This window comes from Plectropomus leopardus, chromosome 2 (assembly GCF_008729295.1).
Source record: "Plectropomus leopardus isolate mb chromosome 2, YSFRI_Pleo_2.0, whole genome shotgun sequence".
NCBI classification, from domain to species: domain Eukaryota; kingdom Metazoa; phylum Chordata; class Actinopteri; order Perciformes; family Serranidae; genus Plectropomus; species Plectropomus leopardus.
Genome location: NC_056464.1, coordinates 2,213,120 through 2,236,690, shown reverse-complemented (window position 1 = coordinate 2,236,690; position 23,571 = coordinate 2,213,120). Strand labels below are relative to the sequence as shown.

Below are 23,571 nucleotides of genomic sequence, written 5' to 3'. Positions count from 1 at the left end.
GAACTCTAGACCTTTGCGGGTTAAACGTCAGAAGAGAGCCAGGGTGTCGCACTGTGTTCTATAGAAGTCAGTGACATCGAATATTTTAGACAGGAGCGATCACAAAGAAAAATGAATTTTGAAGAGTGTTGGTGAATATTTTAGATATGGATGAAACATGAACCAACCTACAATGACTTACACATGCATGCTTGTTTTTTTTTTTTTTTTCTGTGCTCACAAAGTAATCTTTCACTAATCATGCAAGGTTTAAATACCATACTGCAAGTCAGAATTGGCTCTCTGTCTAATAACATTAATTATGGCTACATTCCATTTACAGGAGGTCCTGATATTGTACATGCTAGAATAGCTTACTGGGAAACTTTATGTTACAATGAATTGCACCTGTGTTTTTCCCATAATAGTTATTCAGAATGTCTGCTGTGAAAAACATCTTTTCTTCACACTGTTCCACTGAAACACAGGAGAGCCTGTGCAGTACTAAAAGCCTTTAAGAGACATATTCTGAACGTTGCTTTCAGCAGCTTTTATCTTCCCCTCCTCCTCCAGTTGTGCCAGAAGTGTCTATAAATGTACTTTAAAACGAAAAACTCAGTACAGAACAGAAATGATAAGCCATTTAGGGCTGTGAAATGGATATACTTTGACATAAAGGAGTATACTAATGCGAACGCAAAACTCTACTGAAGGTTAAAAGGCTGCAGACATAAAGGTTTGTGACGCAACATGTTTTGGAATGAAGCCTTGCAGTTCTCTAAAGAGATGAAAGCGCTGTGTTATCAGCCACAGTCTCACTGTTTAGTCTCTGGGCCGACACTGTCTGTGCTCGCAGCACTCTTAACCTCTGTTATTCCTTATTGCATCAGACCAGAGGCGAGTGGCAGGAACTCCCAAAGACGCTCAAGTACGTCACCACCATTAAAAATAATGACACATTTAACACTTTCCCTGCACAAGTTTGGAACTTTTCTTTTAACAATGTAAGGGGGTCAAAAGGAAAACATGGGTTTCCACCGTCACAGAATACAACCACCACTACCAAACTCCATGAAGCATTAAACTTGCAAGTAGCTGACAATGTTAGCTTCAATAACAAGAAACTCTGGGTAAAATTTAGCTTTCTGTACAGGGACACCAACGTGTACAGAACGAAGATGTCAGACTACTCCAATTATACTTTCTTCACCAAAATTAGCACACTACACAGGTTTTTCAAAAACAGGTTAATCCACTAAAAATAGACTATAGACTGCTTTCCCATTGCTGCTAGAGCAGAGCTATGTACACAGCACTGCAGCAGATAAGTATACCTTTCTCTGTGTGTAGGGGGGTTGTTCTTGTGTGTCCATTTGGAAAGGATGGAGAACAGGTAAACAGTAGACAGCAGCATGGACAGAGGTCTGTGAAAACTTTACAGTGGTTACTTCTACTTTAATATCTCTTCGTTATTTGTCTGTCTTTCAAACTTGGTGCAGACTAATTTGGATCGATGTCTTAGCGCTGCTTATGAGGAGACAGACAGTGTTTTGTGTCAGTTCATCACTGCATCTTGCTGGTTAAGGTGCCAAATTAGCTTTTTCACCCAATAGTTGTGTTTCCATCAATGCCAGTTGGAGCCAGAGGTGATAAATACCAGTGACTACTGCAGAGTCATTTGACCTGAGTGTGTATGCTGATTGAACACTTTCCCATTGCATTAAAAAGCCAGATATTGTAACTTTTTTTGTGCAGTGGAAAAGAGGTTTTAAACACATGAGAGCTGTGCCCATTAAAAACACGCCTGTTCAGACCAAGCCCAGCGCTCGGCCTGTGATTTTGCTGCTTGCAGCTTTCTTGGGAACCGCTCATCCAAACAACCTCACAATCAACACTGTTCTTCACTGAGTTCTGGGCAGCACACCTGGGCCCAACAGCTATAAATTTATTATGATGTTGAGCTATGAAAAATATTAAATTACGTTGCTATTCTAAGTCACTGTACCCAAAATAATGTGCAAAAGGCCCCCAAAGCACTTATGCAACTCAACTATACACTAGTTACTTGCTGTCTACTTCTTCCCTTTACTTGAGAGGAAAAGCACTGCAACTGACAGGGACATGTTACTGGTTACATCCCAGATTCAGATTTTACTCACAAAATATAACAACTAAAATATGACACATTATTGTTCATTAAACTATTTAGCATTGCATTAGATTGAAGACTCCACCATGAACAGACATTTAGTAAATGTAATTACATTGTGCTGATAATGCCTCTCTTTTTGTTCCCAGCACATTAATTTATTTGTGACAGGCCGTCACCACTAAATCATCTGCCACCAAAAACTGAGTTTTGGTGCTGGACTGTCATCTAGGAACTCTCCTGATATAAATATATATACAGTTTTTTTTTCTAAAGTGCACTTGGGTCAGACACAGTGAAACTTAAAGTTTACTTTCACTTACAAACAGCTTCTCTCATCTCACACATGGAGAGCTCTGCCTGCTGCTCTGAGTTCACGGACCGGCAAAAATGTGCAAATGTGGAGAGATGATACAAAGGGCCACACAGGCATTAAAAAGATGCACAAAAGAAGAAATAAACAGAACACCCCTGCCCCCACCCTGCTACCACCACACATACACTATCATTCTGTGTGTGAAATAGCCTCCCAACATTCCCAATGAGAGAAAGGGTGTAAAGTAAAGCATCGTGGTGTTTGCCTGGAACCCCCAAATCACTAAACCCGCTCCTAAAACACACACTGAAGTCGCCACACACACTCACAAATTCCAGTGAGATTCATTAAGTGAGTGTATTAATTTTTAAATTGGTCACTTGTTTTGACATTACCACTGTGGTTAAGTAGAGTATATTTAGTAAGCGCAGGTATTTTTATTAGAGTTATATGTTAGCGTGGTAAATTTACACAATGGATGAAGGTGAACGCGTGCTCCACTTAAGCTGCACCATATATTGTACAAGTAATGGATGTAGATACTATAACATCACTAATTCATTTGAGGACTGTGGTTTTGAAGTAATGTAATTAGGTGTGCCAGGCTGTAAATATGTTTATTTCTACAGTATAGCTGGACATTTTAATTTGGGGATCTAGGGGGATTGACTCACTTCTGGAGCCAGCCTCGAGTGGCCATTAAAGGAATTGCAGTTTTTGGCACATCCACGTTAGCTTCTTTTTTGAACCTTGGAGGTTGCACAGAGCTACAGAGCGAAGTTAACTCGTTTATTCAAAGTTAATTCATATTGACTGTGTCACATGTCCAAACTGAATCAAATATGACACTGCACATCATTGGGTCACCCGCTGCATGTGATGTAGATCACATTAATATTTCTGGAAATATGTGGAGACACATTCTTTCCTTGGCAGTTCAATAATAATGAGCTTCATAAATAAAATTCATTAGTGCGTTGAATGAGCACATCTATCAAAGGTCTATCAGAGGCACCCTGTCTGCAGGGATGAGTGCAGGGAGGAATGTATGAGATACACTGACTTACTTAACTGGCAGAGATCCTCCACAGTGAAATCACTGTCTTTGATGTGGGAGTTCTTCCTTCTGAAAGAAAAAAATATGATGATGAAATAACATCAGACATCAAAGACAGAAAAACAATGCCAGATTCACGTGGCTGACATTTCCCTACAGCAGCTGGATATTCAGTCAGTTACTCCTTTACGGTATGAGGTCTACTACAAACCTTTTGCTACTAAGGCTTTATTATAAATCTAATCTTGAATATAAGACAGACAGAAAGACAAAAACAAAGAAAGAAAGAAAGAAAGAAAGAAAGAAAGAACAGAGGAAATAATGAACGGAGGAACCCACCTCTGTTTCTTAACAGCAGAGAACTTCTCTGAGACAATGTGCTTCAAAAAATTGAAGCAAAAAAAGAAAATCTGAGGGAGAAAAAAAAACATTTGCGATCAGAGGGGAAACACAATAATCAAAAGTCAATGACTGAACTCTTACTTTGAGACAGCGGCACAGTAGGTTTCCTAATACGTTCTGTCCTTTCACATCAAACAGTCCTCATACATACTTTAGCTAGCTGCTACCTCCAAGTACAAAAATAGAGACTGATGTCTCTTAAGAAAAATGTTCTTTGGCAAGATTTTATTTGGTTCTACTGACACTAATACTATTTTCATTATGTTTTATGAACACATAACAGTCATTGTGTTTAGCTTCTCCCTAATTTAGCCTTTTTAGTGGTCTCTACAGCCTTTCGCTTTTTAAATAAATCTTTATTTCAACAGTGCACAAAAAAACACAGATCAAATGCACGACCAAAATGCACAAAAATTTATATCTTAAAACTGTACTTAGTAACTTTTATGAAATCTAACTTTTTGTCCTATTTGTTGAAAGTGTCCCTATAACCAAACAGCACAGACAATCTGTGAAATTAATCATATTGCTGCTCTTTGAATGGCCTTATTGCACGTGAATGAATACAACCAATCAGAGCCAAGGAGTCTCTAAGGGTGCAGCCCCACTATAGGCGACTTCACACAACCAGAAATCCGCTCCCATTCATTTTGTGTTGAGAAGCAACTGATTTCCTGTACAAAGCATGCTGGGATACCTGGCGAGGTACCTGCCGAGCTGGCAGCTAGTTAAGAGGGTGTGACAATTTCAAAAGTTCAGATGTATCTCACATGACTCAACTCCACTCAAGCTGCAGCTCCAGTGACTTACAGCTCTTCATGAATTTAAGTCAAGTCAAGTCAACTTTATTTACATAGCATGTTTATAACAACCAAGTTGACCAAAGTGCTTTACAGGGTAAAAAGGGTAAAAACATCACACAACCTAAAACAATGTAAAAAAATTATACGCAATATCAACAAAAACAGTAAAATCTGTTGGGATAAAAACATTTTCATCTTAAACGGAGGCCAGGGAGAAAAGTTGTGTCTTCAACAAAGATTTAAAATGCTCTAACATCGGGGCAGATCTGGTAGTAAGTGGTAAGCTGTTCCACAGGTTTGGTGCAGCTACAGCATAAGCTCGATCTCCCCTGGTTATAAGCCTTGTTTTAGGCACATCCTGGAGCAGCTGGTTAGCAGTTCATTTAAATAATGCCCTGCCAAACCATTAAGTGCTTTAAAAGTTAACAAAAAGATCTTAAAATCAATTCTGTAATGAACAGGGAGCCAGTGCTGTGAACGCAGCACAGGGGTAATTTGGTCCTTCTTTTTCGAGCCTATTGTGAGGGCGAGTGGCCGCATTTTGGACCAGCTGCAGACGTTGGATGGACGACTGGTCCAAACCAACATAGTTCAAGAAAGAACTTAAGTGGAACTTTCTGGGATAGAGAATGGGTGGAGGATTGTGGATACGAGCAACCAGTGGGGCAGGGGAGACGCGAATTGGGGCAAATTGGTCGCGTATAGTGGGGCTGCAGCTTCACTTCCTGCTTCGCTACAGTGCAGACGCTTCTTGCTTGCTCTCTGCTTCACTTTTATTTTTCCTAGTTTTCTCCTTTTTTCCTTCTTGTCACAAACTCCAACATATTCAAGGAGGTTTTATCATTTGGAGAATAATCTTTGGCATTGGGATTATCTACTTTTTCTTCAGAAGGAACTACATGTATTGACACAGAGCCATGGCAAGGGATGGCTCCGACGAGCAGGAGCTGCAGTATGAACAGACCCTGTGTTACATGAGTGTGTCAAATCCTGTAAAATCAACAACAGGCACATCATGCCAGAACTGCTGGAAATATCTACAGGAAATCGCTACAGACGAGGATTTTTACACTTGAAGCAGAAAGAGGACTTCATGAGACACTCCCAGTAACATCTAATGGTAAGACAGCTAAGTCTACCTCAAATATTTTAAACCTGGATGACACAGTGTCTTTCCCAAAACTTGCTAGAACGGGAACAGAATGATACCACAGCCGCCTGGCATACACTTGGTGCTAAGCCAAAACAGAACAGAATCAGAAAAACAAATGCTGGTATCACAGGAAGAATTACAGCATCGCCAGGCATACAGCTAAGAAACAAATATCAACCACTGTGTGAACTAACTGTGAATGAGGCAGAGAGCAATTTTATAAATGGGAAGCAGGGAATTAAAAATGATCAGATTCAAGAGGGGAAATGTGAAATTCGCTGTGGCATACAGAAGAAGAGGTGCAAGGCACTCAAGGACAAAGGATCTGTGCCAGAGGTGAGGGCGTGAGTTATCCTGCTTGTGGGAGACGGTGCTATCAGTGCTGTAAACAATGAGAGGATCATCACATGCAGCTATCCAAGTGCTGAGGTCAGTGACATAACTGGACTTCTCTCCCAGGAGCTGTCAAACCACCCTGGAATCAAACAGGAAGTTTTAAAAAAGGATTTCTTAGAACTTTTTCACAGACTTGACAAGCTGAAAGTTCCGTCATTCATCAGTTGGCCTCTCCCAACGATTGACAGAGGATCAATAAGCTCAGTCGCCTCCTTGCTTTGAATACTTGGCTTTTTAATGCCTGTGAGTCTCAAGGAAGAAACTTTATTGATAACTTCACCCTGTTTTGGGAACGGGTGGAGCTCCTCAATCGCATGGGTCCCCATCTGGATGGACGTGGACTGATGCGACTGACAGACAATCTCTTGCACTGTCTGAGGAACCAAAAACATACCGGGCCTCCTCTCCATCAGCCAAAGTCTCACCTGCAGAAGGAGAGCCAGCCCCAGGATGACAACACTGACACTGCTCCACCTGCCTTCCCTGTGGATTTCCTTCAACGCCACCCCCACCTCCACCACAGCCCTGGACCTCATCATCACCCCAACCCCTGCCTCAGACCCCATCACCACCCCCATCCCAGCCCCAGATCCACCCATCTCTATCCTCACTCTCCTCTAATTCAGTGACATCCTTTCCCTCCCCTGTCTCACCTCTCAGGCTCACAAGCTAGATGGAGGACTTGGTAAAGTCTCGGATTAAAATGATCCCACTCACCCCCAGTATGGCCAGATCTCAGGCACTACCATCACCTATACAACACCCACAAGCACCCACCCAGTTTACCTGCCCCTGAAAGCCCCCCAGGTGCCCTGCCCCTCCCTCCTCAACCCCCTGCAGAGGGCCACCTCGGCCTGCACCCAGACTCCTGGCCTCTAGGGCCTTAGGCAGCACAAGGTCATCTGCTATCACTGTGTGCAGCCACTAGGACACCCTGGGCCTCTGCTGTTCCAAAACTGTTCCTCATTATCTGTCCTTTAGCAATCTGAGGCTCGGGGAGAGAATAAACATCCCGAGTACAATCGCTCCAGTCTCAAGGCAAAGAATAGATAAGAGGTGACAGTAAGATCCTCCAATCCTAAAAATCTGATTCAAATTCCCTGTCAGCAGAGTATCTCAGGCCCTGCTCAAACAAACAAACCTGAAACTAGCTGTACTTAATATCAGATCCTTGGGTGATAAATCACTTTTAATCAATGATTTTATAACCTTATAACCTCTTATAAGCTTGATTTTATGTTTTTAACTGAGATTTGGTTGGACAACAAAAATGGAATTGCTGTTCTTATTGAATCCACCCCACCAAATTTTAGATTTGAGTTTGAAGCATGACAGAACAAAAAGGAGGTGGTGTCTGTGCCCTTTTCAGGGACAGATTTCTTTTTAAGAAGCTGTCATTTGGTGAGTTTTTATCTCTTATCCATCCAATTTGAAACTGACACAATCTCAAACCATGTTGATGATCTCTTGAACTCCTGCACTTCTGAAATTGCAAATGTAATTGATGCCATTTCTCCTGTTAAGGTGAAATTAATAAGTAAAAGGCAGAAGGCACCGTGGAGAAACACTCCTTCTGTAATGGTCCAGAAAAGGGAGCAGAACTAAAATGGCGTAAGTCAAAGCTTCACGTTCATTTTGAAATCTATAAAGAAAACGTACGCATTTATAATTTGACCTTTAGAAGTGCAAGGCAGTCATTTTTCTCTGATCATCAACAGAAACAGTAACAATTCACGTGTGTTATTTGCTACCATGGACAGATTAAATAACCCTCCTGTTCCAATATCTCCAGAACTAGTTTCCACCAACAAATGTAATGAGTTTGCTGACTTTTTTAATTGCAAGGTTCAAGGCATCAGACTTGTAATTAACTCTTCAATGCCAAAGAATAATGTGCCATCACTGCAGGTTTCCCAAGGTAACTTACTAAGTATGGAACAATTTAAAGCCATCAGTGCAAAAACACTGGAAGAAATTATCTCCAGTCTCGGTTCTTCCACCTGCTGCCTTCATGTTTTACACACTAGCCTTCTTGAAACTGTTCTGAACAGTCTGGTAAAACAACTCACTCTTATAGTTAATCTGTCTCTCCAATCGGGCACTTTTCCAAATGCTTTGAAAACTCCAGTCATCAAGCTTTTCCTAAAGAGGACCAGCCTGGATGTCATTGTACTGAACAACTATCAGCCGATTTCAAACTTACCTTTTTTCAGTAAAGTTATTGAAGTTGTCCACCAGCAACTTTATAAACTTTATAAAACTAAACAATTGCTATGATAACTTTCAGTCAGGTTTTCGGTCCCATCACAGCACTGAGACTGCACTCATAAAGTCACTGCACTCACTATTTTAGTGCTACTGGATCTAAGTGCTGCCTTTGACACAGTGGACCACACAATATTATTAGAAAGACTAGAAAATTGGGTCAGACTCTGGCACTTTTCTTAAATGGTTCAAGTCATATCTTCATGACAGGAAGTACTTTGTCTCAATAGGAAACCGCAAGTCAGAGAAGATGACTATGGCATGTGGGGTCCCACAGGGGTCCATTTTGGGACCCCTCTTGTTTAATCTCTATATGCTTCCATTAGGCCAGACTATGCAAAATAACAAAGTAGCCTACCACAATTATGCAGATGACACACAGATATACGTATCACTTTCACCAGGTGATTATGAACCTGTAGAACGTTTGTGTCACTGTTGAGCAAATCAATGATTGAATGCATCAAAATTTTCTCCAACTCAATAGAGATAAGAGCGATATCATTGTCTTTGGGCCATGGACTCTCTCATAACTTGGAGTCAAGCAAAAAACCTTGGGGTTATCCTGGACTCTGATTTAAATTTCCACAGTCACATCAAATCAGTAACTTAATCTGTGGCTCAGCACCAAAATATATCTCTGACATGCTTGTGACATATGAACCCTCAAGGACCCTCAGAACATCAGGGGCCGGCCTACTGAGCATCCAAGAGTCAGAACTAAACATGGTGAAGCAGCATTTTGTTATCATGCAGAACAAACCTGGAATAACCTCCCAGATGAGATTTGACAAGCCCAGACTCTGATCACTTTCAAGGCAAAGCTAAAAACATTCCTTTTTCACACTGCCTACTCCACCTGCTGACTACCAACTTATTTTAAATTTGATTGTAAATAATTTTAAATGATCTTTTTACCTTTGCACCTCTTGTCTGCGCTTTTTTAAAAGTAATTTAGTAATTGATTTTAACTTGTTTATCTTATCTCTTTCTGTTTTATTGTAAATCTGTATCTTTTATTGTGTTTTTATATTTTATTACTCTGTAAAGCACTTTGAATTGCCCTGTGTATGAAATGTGCTATACAAATAAAGCTGCCTTGCCTTGCCTTGCAGCATAACTCAGCAGTCAGTCATGTAATTTTACTGTCACCATCAACTACAATAATTGTAAAAAGGGACTCTTTACTGTGCTGGTCAAACAGGTGAGCTTTATGGGAAAATATAATGGAAAAATCAGCTCAATATTTGTTATAAAAATTATTAGAGCAATATGTGTATTTTCAGCATCTACATCCCCAAATATTTCTTTTGTAAGCAAAACTTTTTTTTTCTGAGTGCATTATATAGAGATCACACAGGAGAGGCTGCAATAACCTGTAAAGTTGGAACAACTTTATAAAGTTTCCAGTGGTTTTGACACATCACTGAAATCAGAGAGAACAGGACTTTATCTTGTTTGGAATTTTAAACCCAGGGCAAAACATTTTTTGGCCTTTCCATTCCATTTGCTTGATCATGCCCTATATCAAATATTTTTATCATAACCTTCTCAGAACAAAACCATTTTTCATGTTGCTTCATCTCAAAATCTGACTGAATGTTTGGATGTGTTTCAACCTCAAATATCTCACCCTACTGTATCCCCACTTTGTGATATATCTAAATCAGACGACGGTACCCTGCTGTATATTTTTTGAGACTGCCCTCTGATTAATCCTTTCTGGTCAAAATTTTTTCTTTTTTTTTTAGAGATTTACCATAAGACTCTCTCCAGACAGAGATCTGACTTTCTCTGGATGCTCTGAGGACTGTTTAATTTTCCGTTTACACATTCAAACAAACCTGATGATGAGCATGGTTCTGAAAAGCAAAACAAAACAAAAAAACTTTGTCCTGGAAGACATCGATCCTACCATGCTTTAGAAACTGGCTGCATGAAATTATTCCAGTCACGCACATGCAGAAGCTGTGATTCAATAATTCAAAATGTCAAGATAAATGGGAAGAATCCTGGGGTCCTTTCTTGCAACACCGTGACTCAATCTGACTTTATGTATATATGATCAGGACTTCTTCTTGTATTCTGATCACGTGTTTCTGTTTTTATTTTGTTTACACAGACCCTGGCTACAGCAGAAGATATATGCTGTTATGGTCCTGGGTCCTTAAAACACATGCATATGATGAACTTGATTTAGTTACTGGTAACTCCTCCTGGATGTGTGTGTATGCCTGGGATTGTGTGTGAGTGTGTTCGACTGCACTTTTAAGTGTTTGTGTTTTGATTTATGTGTGGCTTATGTCCTCACAATTTGCCAATAAAAAAGATATATATATATATATAAATAAAAAAACCTAAAAGGAATATTATTAACAAGATGATGACTTAGCATCCCTGTCAGTCTCCTTCCAGTAAATAGAAGCTACAGTGTATCATCATACTCATAGAAAAAAATGTAAAAATGAATTTGCAGACAAACTTACCTCCTCTCCTTTGGAGAGTCGATCTGGCAGCATGTGACTGGAAAAGACACAGAGGAATATAATGCATTATATGCCAGCTGCCACTGATTTATGTCAAAAACACTACTCAGCATTCAACTAATTATATTAAACTGCATTGGGAAAAGAAAGCCAATTTAGAAATATCAGAGGAATCATGGCTTCAGGTATGGGAAACTCAGTCAACCTCCACAAACTCTCTGTTTTGGAGAGATATCTGCTGGAAAAATTTGACCTGGTTCTTAATTATCCCCAATCAGAAATCCAAATTCAGCAGGTCTCAGCAGTCATGCTGGAGGGAGAGCACATAGGTTTTGATGTATCATACGCATATCTACTGTTCTTGTCCATAGTGTCTGTTCAGGTTTTTTGGGAAAGAGTGGACCATTTAATATCATTTAGTAGGATTCTGGATGTGAGAAATGATTTGCCTTTTACCTCTCTGTGCTTTGGAATTATTTAAAAAAAACTCAATAAGAGGGACACACACCTTCTGAAAATCTTTATGGCTGCTGGCAAAAAACAATGACAAAATACTGGTTGCAGAGAACCTCCCCCACTATTGCCCTTTTTGTCAAAGTAGTTAATTCCATTCGTTTAATGGAAAAAATGACTTTCTCCCTTAGACTACAAAAAGACAGGGGAGATAAATATTGGGAGAAATGAGATTGTTACAATCACCAGATTTTGTAACATTAGTCTGTCTCTTGTTATTTTTTAACCTATTGCATGATAATGCCCAGACCTCATGCCTGTTTGGAAAAAACAATAAAAAATAAAAGGAAAAAGGAAAAAAACCCTCTACTCAACAAAATCCCATGTTTTCTATGTAAAGACGCATGTTACAAAGAGTTGACCAGGAGTACAAACCATTCCTACAAAGTAGTCGGCGCCGTTTATACTGTATTTTCAATAGTCATTTCGCAGTGTATTGATGAGCTTTCACCACAGCAGGCCGCCGCTCGGTCAGTCAATGTTGGGCCGACGGTGAGCATCTGTGACTCTTGTCACTGAACTGTGTCCTTCACTGTTGGCCCTCATCAGCGTTATTCTGCTTTTTTTCCGCAGATTCAGCATGTTTAATCAACGCTGGCACAGTGGAGCATGTCGGCGAATGAAATCACTGTGATTGGTTCAGCTCAGCGCATGAGAAGAGAAACAGAAGTGAGGAATGTAAAGATACAGCTAAAGTCAAGCGGCAGGGAGGTGGAAACAAACTTGTTATATGAGGTAAGATTATTTTTCTTTAGCCACTGAGCTCTTTAGCAGAAACGTCTCCTGAAGGTTCGTGTTTTGGGTAAATATGTTTTGTTCTGTCAACATTAGATTGTGTTGATAATGTGTTAACTGGCTTACTAGTGTAATGGTGGTCTTCTGGTTTCCTGTTTTGAATGACTTTTACAGATGACCACCATTACACTAGTAAGCCAGTTAACACATTATCAACACAATCTAATGTTGACAGAACAAAACATATTTACCCAAAACACGAACCTTCAGGAGACGTTTCTGCTAAAGAGCTCAGTGGCTAAAGAAAAATAATCTTACCTCATATAACAAGTTTGTTTCCACCTCAAAAAACTCATATTGTCTTTAGATGTGAGAGTCTGAGAGACTCTAGTCTTTTCAAAGTCTTTTCAAAGTCTTCAAGTGTGTGTCTGACGTCTATGAGAAAAAGAGCTTTTTTCAGAATTAGGGTGAACTTGCCCTTTAATTCAGCCAATCAAAGCATGAGTCAAGGACTTCACTGGGGATCAGAAAGAGCACAGGCACTGGAGCAGAATCCACTATGCTTTCTTGAGAGTGGTTTTGTAACAGTTATTTCAGTGCTGCTCACAGTGTTTGTGGCCATGAAAGAGAACAGAAATCAATAGATCACTCCACAAATAACCTGTAGTCCAAATATAAATTCAGTTGTGACTGATGAGGTGAAGTGCTGCAGCTCCAGCACCTCTGGGCGCTCCCTGTGGCTCTCTGCTTCATCCAACTCCTTCTTCACTGATCTCTCTCTCTCTCACTTTTACACACACACACACACATTTCTTCTGCTTGGCAAATGTCTCGAGGGCTTGGGCAAGCCTGCTGATGTATAATTACATGGGCTAGCTGGCAGTGAAGGGGCTTTTTACGAGACTGCCTCTGATGGGCTCAAATTGGAGAAATCATGCTGTTAATTATAAAAGGAGAACCCAGAGAGGGAGTGTGAGTGTGTGTGTGTGTGTGTGTGTGTGTGTGTGTGTGTGTGTGTGTGTGTGTGTGTGTGTGCGAGAGAGATAGAAAACGTGGAGAGTGGGAGGATAAAAGATGTGGTCAAGAGCAGAGCCAGAGCCCTTGTCTCATGCTGTCCTGGCGTCCCCCTCCCACTGCTCCCACTGCTTCACCAGTCAGTTCTCAATTACCCGTTGCAGACAAACATGGCACGTCTCAAACCAGATGGCACTGACGAAATGCACCTCTAAAGTATTCATGCCGGCTAATGCGCCATGAGTTATGGCTCACCGTGAAGTCATAAAATTATGATAGTGGACGATGTAAATGATTATTTTTACCCAAAGAGGAACCAGTCGTAAGCAATGGTCAGATAAAGGATCTCGGCTGGCTCCAGGCTGGCATGCACGGCGCCATCCTGTGAAAAATATATGAAAAGAAAGAGTCAAACATCTCAAACATCGCATGTTAAATTAAATGCCATGAGGCCAATCGTCCAGAGAGTGTCACGCAGCTTCTTTCATCCAAACAGGATTTCTACATCTGTCTGAAAAAAGCGCTCCATAGTGGATGTGCGGTCTGTGGTTTTATAAGCAGCTTCCAGTATGGACCACATCTTGAGTAAAAGATTACATATTTATAACATAAGGCTTCTATTTTTAGTAAAAGCCGATGAATACAGAAGAGGCTAATTAAAAGGCGTGTTTGAAATGGTAAATTTGTTGTATATGGAGATGTATGAATGAGGCGAGGCAGATGGATTCAGCGTGGGATTAGTAAAGTCACTAATTAATGTTGGAGGGGCCAAATGAGCTGCCGGGTGACGGACTGTCATGAGTAGAGACACCAGGGGAGAAGAAAGGAGATGAAAAGAAAGGAGGAGAAAAGAGAGGAGGAACTTACTGCCCACAGGGAGAGCCTGAGGAGGGACACAAAAAGAGGCGTTCGGTCCCAGCCTGATATGCAGTGCACCAGGAGGCCACTCTCATCTGAAACAACACGCAAACACAAAGTTCAGGATCAACAGAGGCACTGCAGAGTGCTTTAGGAAATAGAGACCATAGCCATTATATGATTGTTCAAATCAACGTTTGAATAATCCAGCTTTTAAGTTACACTTCACCCCACAAAATGACCATTTCTATATTAACCATAACCCTTTTCCACCAAAATCACCACTGCACATTGTGTTTTTTAAATACAGGTAAACTTGCTAAAAACAGGCTTTAGACTGCTTTCCCATTGCCAGTAGAGCAGAGCTGTGTACTCGATTCTGCAGCAGACAAGAATGTGTGTGTGTAGGTTGTTTTGGTGTGTCTGTTTGATGTCACAAACAGACTGGAGAACAGGTAAACAGTCAACAGTAGCATGCAGAGAGGTCTGTGTAAACTTTGCGGTGGTTGATTCTGCCATCAGGGCTCCTGGACTCTGGAACTCTCTGCCTGAGGATATTAGGCTTGCCAACACATTGCCCGTTCTTAAATCATTGCTTAAAACATATTTTTATAGGAAAGCTTTTCCTTCTAATGACTGATTTGTACATTTATGATATGGAAATTTTGTGTTTTATTTCTTTTTGCTCTGTTATTTTAACTATATATTTATTGTAACTTTATATTTCTTTGTTTTATTTATTTTTAATGCACTTTGTGAAGCACTTTGTAACTTTGTTCAGAAGAGTGCAATACAAATAAAGTTATTATTAATATATAATAGTAATAATAATTATGATATAATAATAATTTGATGATATATCATTTTTACTAGTATCATTATTATTATTATTATCATTATTATTATTATTATTATTATTATTATTATTATTATTATCATTATTATTATTATTATTATTATTATTATTATTATTATTATGGCGCTTTATTATTATTATTATTATTGTCACTTCTGTTTATATATCTCTTACTTATTTTGGAGGAGATGGGCAGTAAAGAGTGATGGCGCTTTACTGCATCTTGCTGGCTAAGGAGCTGACATTAGCGCATTAACCAGGCATTGTGTTTCCATCACTGCCGATCAGAGCCAGAGGCAATAAATACCCATGACCACTGCAGATTCATTTATCACAAAACACAGTTTGCCTCAGAGGGCTTTACAGCATACAACATCCGTCTGCCTTTAGACTCTCACATCATATGTTAGCTGGGGTTTTTTTGTGCAGTGGAAAAGAGGCTTCATTCTTTTGTAAAGAAAACTTTCTCTCACATGCCTTCATGTTAAATCAAAAAAACATTCTCCCTGAATTCAAATAAATAGGGTCCACATTTTTAAACAACAGCAAAACTACATTAAAACATCCATTTAAAAACTCACACAACTCATGCAGTAAAATCCAAGTCTCATTTATCCAGTTGTATGCTGAGTACACCCTAAACACATGCATTTCACCTAAGTTACAATATGTAGCTCTTCTGCCAAGGAGTTGTGCACCCTGAGAGTGCCTGAGCAAGTAGGTGACCAGGCACTCATCTGTGCATGAGACAACATTTTAAAAATCAGAATGTATCTGCAAAAATGCTTGTTTTTTGTTTGTTTGTTTGTTGTTTGTTTTTTGAAATACTGAGCATATGATAAAAGAGACTTGGATTATGCTGCACAGTTGTCTCAGAGTTTGTGACATTATCTTAATAAAGTTTTGCAGTTAAAAAAAACCAAAGGTCCCATTTACTTCAATTTATGACAGATGTTCACCTTTTTTGGATTCCCTGTTTATGCAAAAAAAAAAAGCATTCAAACAATAAGTGTAATTCACAATTTCAAGGTAAAATCATGGGCGCCGACTTGGGCTTAACACTGAGGGGAACAGAAACATGTAGGCAATGTGTGATGACGTCATGTCATAAGGAGACTGCGTGCTCTCACTGAGTTTGGGCCGTTGTTGGTAGTTTACACTATAACAGCTTTTTTTAGCTATATCAGCGTGTCTGGCTGATATCTCCACATGGATGAAGGAACGCCACCTTCAGCTAAATCTGTCTAAGACCGAACTCATGGTCTTTCCAGCTTGTCCATCTGTTCAGCCTCGGATCAGTGTCCAACTTGACTCGCGCCTACTTGTGCCCACAAACTCAGCCAGAAACCTGGGTGTCATGATTGATGACCAGCTGACCTTTAAGGTTCATGTGGCCTCAGTTTCTCGGTCTTGCCGTTATGCCCTCTACAACATCAGGAAGATCAGACCCTTCCTGACCCAACAGGCCACACAGCTTCTGGTTCAGGCTCTTGTGATCTCACGCATTGACTACTGCAACTCTCTTCTGACAGGCCTCCCTGCATGCTCATTCAAACCTCTCAGATGATCCAGAATGCAGCAGCACATCTGGTCTTCAACAACAGCCCAAAAGAGCACATGTCACCCCGCTGCTAATTTCTCTTCACTGGCTTCCAGTGGCAGCCAGGATCAAATTCAAAGCACTTCTCTTGGCTTACAAAACAATCACAAGAACTGCTCCAGCCTACCTGGAATCCCTGATCCAGGTCTACTCTCCTTCTCGCCCACTACGCTCTGCATGCGAAAGACGCCTGGTGCTTCCAGCCCAGCACGGCTCTAAATCTCTAGCCAGACTCTTCTCTTCTGTTGTTCCCAAATGGTGGAACAAACTTCCAAACTCTGTGCGTTCTGCTGAGTCCCTTTCTACTTTTAAGAGACAATTGAAAACTCATTTGTTCCGAGAACACCTCGGCACTTAACCTGACTCTTCTCTGCTTTGCCCTTTGGGGTAAATTAAGTCAGAAGGTCCAAAACCCAGCACCTAATGATTATCTAGCACTGACAAAGTTGTGTGATGTTGTATGTTGACTGTCATCGTAAGTAGTGATACTGAGATTGTTGAATCTCAGATGCTGAGATCACTACTGGTTATTACTTTGGTTTCAAAAAAAAAAAAAAAAAGGGGGGGGGGGGGGGGGGGGGGGGGGGGGGCTGTGCGGCACTTCTTCTGCCACTAGACGGCAATACCTGTGACCAATCACACCTGAAGCACTTTTTGCACTTACTAAGGGTTTTTTCCTTAAGTCTAAATTCTTGCTTGTGTTGTACGTCGCTTTGGATAAAAGCGTCAGCTAAATGAAATTGTAGAATTGTAGAATTTTCAACATGCAAATATCAACACTGGTATTCTCTGGTTCACCTTAGTGTTATACACTGAAGGCTTTTCCTTTACACTGCTGTCTCTCTTTACAGTCATCTGAAGGCAGCAGGCATCTGTACCATCTGCAGTCTGGAACTGGAGTGGTGTTACACACTGTCAAACCGCAATTATGCACAGCAGATCTGCTGATATAATTATGTGCAACCAGCATCAGACTGTTGTAAAATAACCACAGACTCCCCTCATGCTTATGAGCGCTCCGCTTTTCAGTCTTTAAAACTAGTGTGTTCCAGTCTTTCACCTCGTGAATCCACCTTTAGAGGAACACCGGTTATTGGGGTAACGGCTGGGTGTCATGTTTTTTTTTTTTAAGACAGGCAAAGTGTCGCCTGGAGCTCCACATTTTTAATCACAACACAGAATGGTGTGATAAGCAACATGATGTGATAGAGACTGTTCAGGATCCAAACTTATTTTTTTTATACTAATTTCCATCCCAGACACACTAAGTTTCCTCTGAGGAGAACTCTCTGCTCTCTTCTCAAACGGTCACGGGCGAGCTCTGTGATTAACCCTTAGGGCCCCGTTTTAATATACTATTAAAATATTACACACACTGGTATCGCTCTGCACACAAAAAGCAATTTTCAAAATCAGATATATTGTACATTAATATTATTTTCTACTTTGATCAGGTAGTCAGGTAGGTCAGGTAGTAATGACACTATGTTTTAAGATAAAAAAAAAACATAAAAAATTAATTATTTTCAATATATTACAATGCAAATCAGATTTTTTAAATGTTTTTTTTTTTTTTGGATGATCACAGCCTGGGATATGTCAATGATTAGCTGCGACGGTGTATCCAGTGGAAAAAGCATGTATTTTCTCCATATGCCTGTAGTAAAAATGACAAATTCCAAGTCAAAAGCCCAGAATGTCACCCAGAAATAATACAATGCATGTTTTTCTGCTTTGATGGCTGTGGGATCAAAATTTTCAGTATGAATGGGTTTCAATAGAGCATTCTCTGCATATAACAGTCTGAATGTAAGTTAGTTTCCACAGTAAATTTAAGACTTATAGTAGAAGCTGATTTTTTTTCAAGATTTAGACAAAAATACACAATCTTGCCACAATGTATGCCATATTCATGAACACAGCCAAAATGAACAAAAATGAAGAATGAAAAGCATGTAAAATGCACCAAACAGTCCCTAAGTGTTCAACAGGTTATAAAGAGTGAATGCAATGTGCCACATTTTGTCACAGCTTTTAATGCACTACCAATAATAATGCCATCCACCCTGCGTCCCACCTACCAAGAGTGTGTCTGACACATTCCCGAAACACTTGGCAGGGCGCACCTGACTGTGATTTAGCCGCGCTGTTTGGTTCACAAACAGTACTATCCTGTGGTGTCTTCTTGTGCGCACAGAAAGTAAAGGGAACAAAAAGTCTTGCCATCCCCCCTTTTCCTGATATGCAAACGTCATTTTGTGGGTGAAGACATGGACACTTTAGGACTTGAATGTCTAAGTTTTAGTTTGTATAGCTTTATGTTTTTGAATGCATGTTTCCCTCCTCTCCCTCCTCGTCTTCCTTCTCCAACAGCTGCTACTTTGTCGGTTTGTGTCCGACTCATTAAGTTGCCATTTAGTCCAAGATGGTATTAAAAAAACAGTTACAAGTTACTATCCTCATGAAATAAAGACACTGTCAAAGTCATTTCCCGAGCCATGTGTCACAGAACATCTGAGCTGCTGATTGTTTAACTTGGTGGGTCATTTATTTTGCACTGTGTAAATGCTCCTGGGGTGTGAATGTATGTGTGGCTCTGGGCTGTAGCATTATACAAATATTTGAAAGAGGGAAACAAGTACTACACACCTACATTTATGAAGCTGCGACTAATTTTATACTACTGTATTATTTACTCAATTTACACAATTTAAAATGTTCATTACAAATTCCCAGAAACCAAGGCTATATGTTTATATATATTTTTGTTATATTTGCAGCCGATTATGCTCCTTTTTTGTGTTGCCGTGTAGCTTAGTCACTCAATTTTCCAGAACCCAAGGCTACATATTAAAATTCCTCATTATTCCTGATCAACAGTCCAAAACCTTAAGATATTTACTCTGCTATTACATAAGACAGAGAAAAGAAGCCAGTCTGCACACTGAGGAATCTAGACCCATAGAACATTTCATGTTTGCTTGAAATATGACTTTAACGTGTAAATGATCATTTAAATTGACTATGGATGCACAATATTGGATTTTTTGCCAATATCTGAAATGCTGATGTAAAAATAACCACATAATATTAGTGATCATAAAGTCTCTTTTAAAGTTTAATTAACATCATATGATGCATACTTTTACCGTGATGGCCCACACACAGATGGAGACGTGAAATAAAATACTTTTCAGTGCATATTCATTCATTGTGCAAAATAAGAAAAATACTTCAACATAGAGTTGATGTTTTGTACATGGTGTGTTTACTCTGTCAATAATAAAAATAATTTAAACAATATAATAATAATAATATTGTGCATCCCTGGAATTAACTATTAAGTAAATAAACACATTCTCAAAAGTAGAAAAAAGCCAACTTTTTTATATCATCTTCATTTGTGCCATAATGAATGAATGCGTCATTTTCCCAGGAGATCATATCTTGTGGCAGATGGAACTTCATACTGAAGGAAAGGCTTAGGCTCCATCTACACCAATACATTATGTTTTAAAATGTATAACTAATGCTAAGTTATAATGCTGAGCATCTGCACTACTCTGGCGCTTTGGAAACCCTCAGATGGAGACCTGCTTGCCTTGATTTAGTTTGAAAACTTTGGGGTTGTGTTTTAGTCTGGATTTCCACTACTCGTTCTGCTTTAATCATAATAATCAGTTGATTGGTAGAAAATGCATGATGTTACTTTAAATTAAATGTAGTACTTTTGATGAACTCAGGAAGCATGTTAAGGTCTTACTTTGATATCTGCTGACTAAAACTTGGGCATAAAGATTTAGTTGTCTGCAAGAATAATAAATCAAAAAAACGTGTCTTTTCCTTCATCTAATATGAACCAAAGTCGCAAACCTAAACTTACATTAACCCTTTAAATCCTGGATCAACATCAGTTTTCTAGTGCTGTGTTCAGATGTCTTTCACAAGAATTTAAACCCTTAAAACTTGAGCAAATTGGTTTGATTTCTGTCAAAGACATGAGAAAAAAAGGCCATGATTAAAAAAAATTCTTAAAGGTAATAACTAAATGAACAAAAATTACCTTTACTGGAGAGGGGGGGGGGGGTGGGATAGAATTATTAGAAAATTATCAAGTGACGGGAAAATATCTAGAACTTTGTTTATAATTACTTTAATTACATATTTAAAATGATGCTACAGAAATATATTATCTTTTCATTTGCTTCTTCTTTTTGTTTTTTTAAGGTCATTTCCCTTTCTTGATTTTTTTTAACTTTTTAATAATTTCTTGCTGATTTGTGGGTCATTTCTTGTTAAGCTGCTTATTGCCTTCTTTCGATGTTTTTGAAAGAAATCAAGTAAATGTGCTCAGATTTCAAAGGGTTAACCCTTAATACACCTCAAGTGATTTTACTCCCACAACCACCACCACCTACCATCACTGTTGATGATGTGGAGCAGCAGCTTCAGGTAGTTCTGGGTCTGCTCCACCAGGTCCCACGACTGAAACATACACACAGACAAACACACACACACACAGACAAACACACACACACACACACACACACACACACACACACACAGGCAAAGACACACACACACAGACAAACACACACACACACACACACACACACAGTAATTATAGTGTTGCTACAGCAGAGGGTTATTGGTTGCAGTGACGTTTTAGACCAGACAAGTTCAAGTTGGACAAATCACCTCACAGCACAGTGTCAGTCAGTATCGCACAGCATGCAGCTCATTCCAGCTGTTTGTTTAACTAAATGACTTATTCTAAAGCAAGTCTCCTTGTTGTAAAAAGGAGAAAGAGGTTAGACTTGGCACACTAGGCACACTGTGTTGCAAAAGCTGAAAGGCCTTCAATAAATGGGCTTGACACCTACACGTGTCAACTCACAATCCTCATCAGGGCATGGCATTGAGCCCATTTATTAAAAGGCTTTTTAACTTTTAAAACACAGTGTGCCTTGGAATTTTTGGGTTTTGACCTAACGACAAAAGAAAATCAAGTCTAACCTCTCCCTCCATTTTTGGTCATTTTTGTCCTTGAATCCATAATCACTACATTTTTTTTATGGTTGCACTATCATTGTATACATATTTCTTAGAAATTCAGCCCCACATATATATTTGGTACTTTTGGATTCTAAAATAAAAATGATGTGGGTTTGAACAATGTTTGGCAGCACAAAGTGAGTCAGTAAGGTTTAAACCACACTGCAACTGGAACTGTATGGGGGCAGTGGTTATGAAATCATGACCACAGCACTTTGCAAGTTGGACAACAGATGGCACTGACACACCACAAATAGCACAGACAAACAGTGTGCCATGGCTGGCGGAGTGAGTGTGTGTGTGTGCGTGTGCTGGCTGAGGACAACAGTGTGAATCCACTGAATAATAAGAGGAGCAGTAACCTGGTATCGAGTCCAGTCAATGTTCAAGTTCTGAGTAAAGCACAATGGGATTGTCAAAGGAGCGTCCACATAGTCCTGTGAGAGGAGACACAGTGTCTTCAGGTTAATGTGACAGAACAAAGCTACGGTATGATCACAGAGTAAACAGCCAGTGAACAGTCTGTGTACCTGATTCCAGTTGAACACCAGGCCCTCTGCTGTGTAGTCTCTGTCTTTGTAGTCCTTAAAAAACTCACATCCTAAAAAGACAGAAAAAAAACATAGCTACTGTATGTTTCTGTACTTCGAAAAAGATTATTTGTCAGTAAACACTTTTTGTTTGTGCCTGTTACAAAAAAAACAAAAAAACAAACAAAACAAATACAAAACTAGAATTACCGGCTTGCGGTTGTATGCCTCCACGAACCAGTCAAGTTACACTTACAGTTGACATCCATGTGTGAAAACATGAATGCTTCAGACACATCTTGCCCCCAGCAGGACAAAAGATCTCTATAGTCGACGCAGTTTATGGTGGACACCCAAGATCAGTGTCACCAGTTCAGTATCTGACTAAGTGTCTCCTCTTTTGTTCCTGAAATATGTTGAACTGTTGAGTAATGGCCCGTAAAGTGTTTTTGCAGAACGTTGTGATGTCACTCTGAAGTTGACTTTTGACCTTTTAGTTTAGTTTATTAAGTTTATTTGAATCAGGGACAATGTAGAGAATAACTTTGGTCTCAGAGGAGAAAAAGATGCTTTGTACCAGATTTACTAACTAATTTCCATCTCTAGTCCTTGGATATAAATTGTCATTACTTTGTCTTTTTAAAACTATAAGACATTTGAGTGAAACATTGTCATAATTAGTGTATGAATTCCTGAGTTATGGATAGAAACATATTTTGTGAGGTCAAAGTGGCCTTGACGTTTGATCTATAACAACCAAATTACGACCAGTACATTCTTGAGTCCAACTGGACGTTTGTGCCAAATTTTATAAAATTCCCTCAAGGCCTTCTTAAGGGTGCTGAGTTCATAAAATTAGATTGATGCAAGGTCACAGTAACTTTGAAATTTCCTTCAAAGTGTTCATGTGATACTGTGTTCACAAGAATGCCACGAACAAGGTCACAGTGACCTTGACCTTTGCAATATGACCACAAAAATCTAATCAGTTTATGCCTGAGTCCAAATGGACAGTGGTGCCAAATTTAAAGAAATTCCCTAAAGGCTTTCTTGAGACACCTTGTTCACGAGAATGGGACGGATGGACAGAGGCATAAAAAGATTTGATTTGATTCGATAACAAACTTGTCTATCTTATATGCAATAAGTTAACATCTGCCAGCAAATAGTATCAGCGTGTGCAATTTACCGGAGAAGCTCAAGTAGAGTGACTGAAAAAGTTCCAATGAGGATTGTACCTGGGTAAGGCACAGAGAGCAAGGTGAAGTCTGCATAGCGTTGGGCCTTGTCTGCCTTCTCAGAGGACGTCACACTGCAGAGACAGACAAAAGGCACAAAGAGCCATATGAGATACATAGTGAGCATTCATGCGCACATACAGTGTTTTAATACACATTTCACAAC

General features: G+C 39.6%; 1 protein-coding gene across 1 annotated transcript in view; it reads right to left on the bottom strand.

Moving 5' to 3' along the window:
* mtmr14 (myotubularin related protein 14) overlaps positions 1-23,571 on the bottom strand; it is a 44,470-nt gene that overhangs the window by 9,204 nt on the left and 11,695 nt on the right. The window contains exons 7-15 of the mRNA XM_042498775.1: positions 23,406-23,479; positions 22,168-22,238; positions 22,000-22,074; positions 21,001-21,067; positions 14,136-14,221; positions 13,574-13,650; positions 11,007-11,043; positions 3,841-3,911; positions 3,512-3,570 (exon numbers count right to left, since the gene is read on the bottom strand). Of these exons, the coding sequence (XP_042354709.1) occupies positions 3,512-3,570; positions 3,841-3,911; positions 11,007-11,043; positions 13,574-13,650; positions 14,136-14,221; positions 21,001-21,067; positions 22,000-22,074; positions 22,168-22,238; positions 23,406-23,479 (617 nt within the window). The remainder of the gene's footprint in view (positions 1-3,511; positions 3,571-3,840; positions 3,912-11,006; positions 11,044-13,573; positions 13,651-14,135; positions 14,222-21,000; positions 21,068-21,999; positions 22,075-22,167; positions 22,239-23,405; positions 23,480-23,571) is intronic.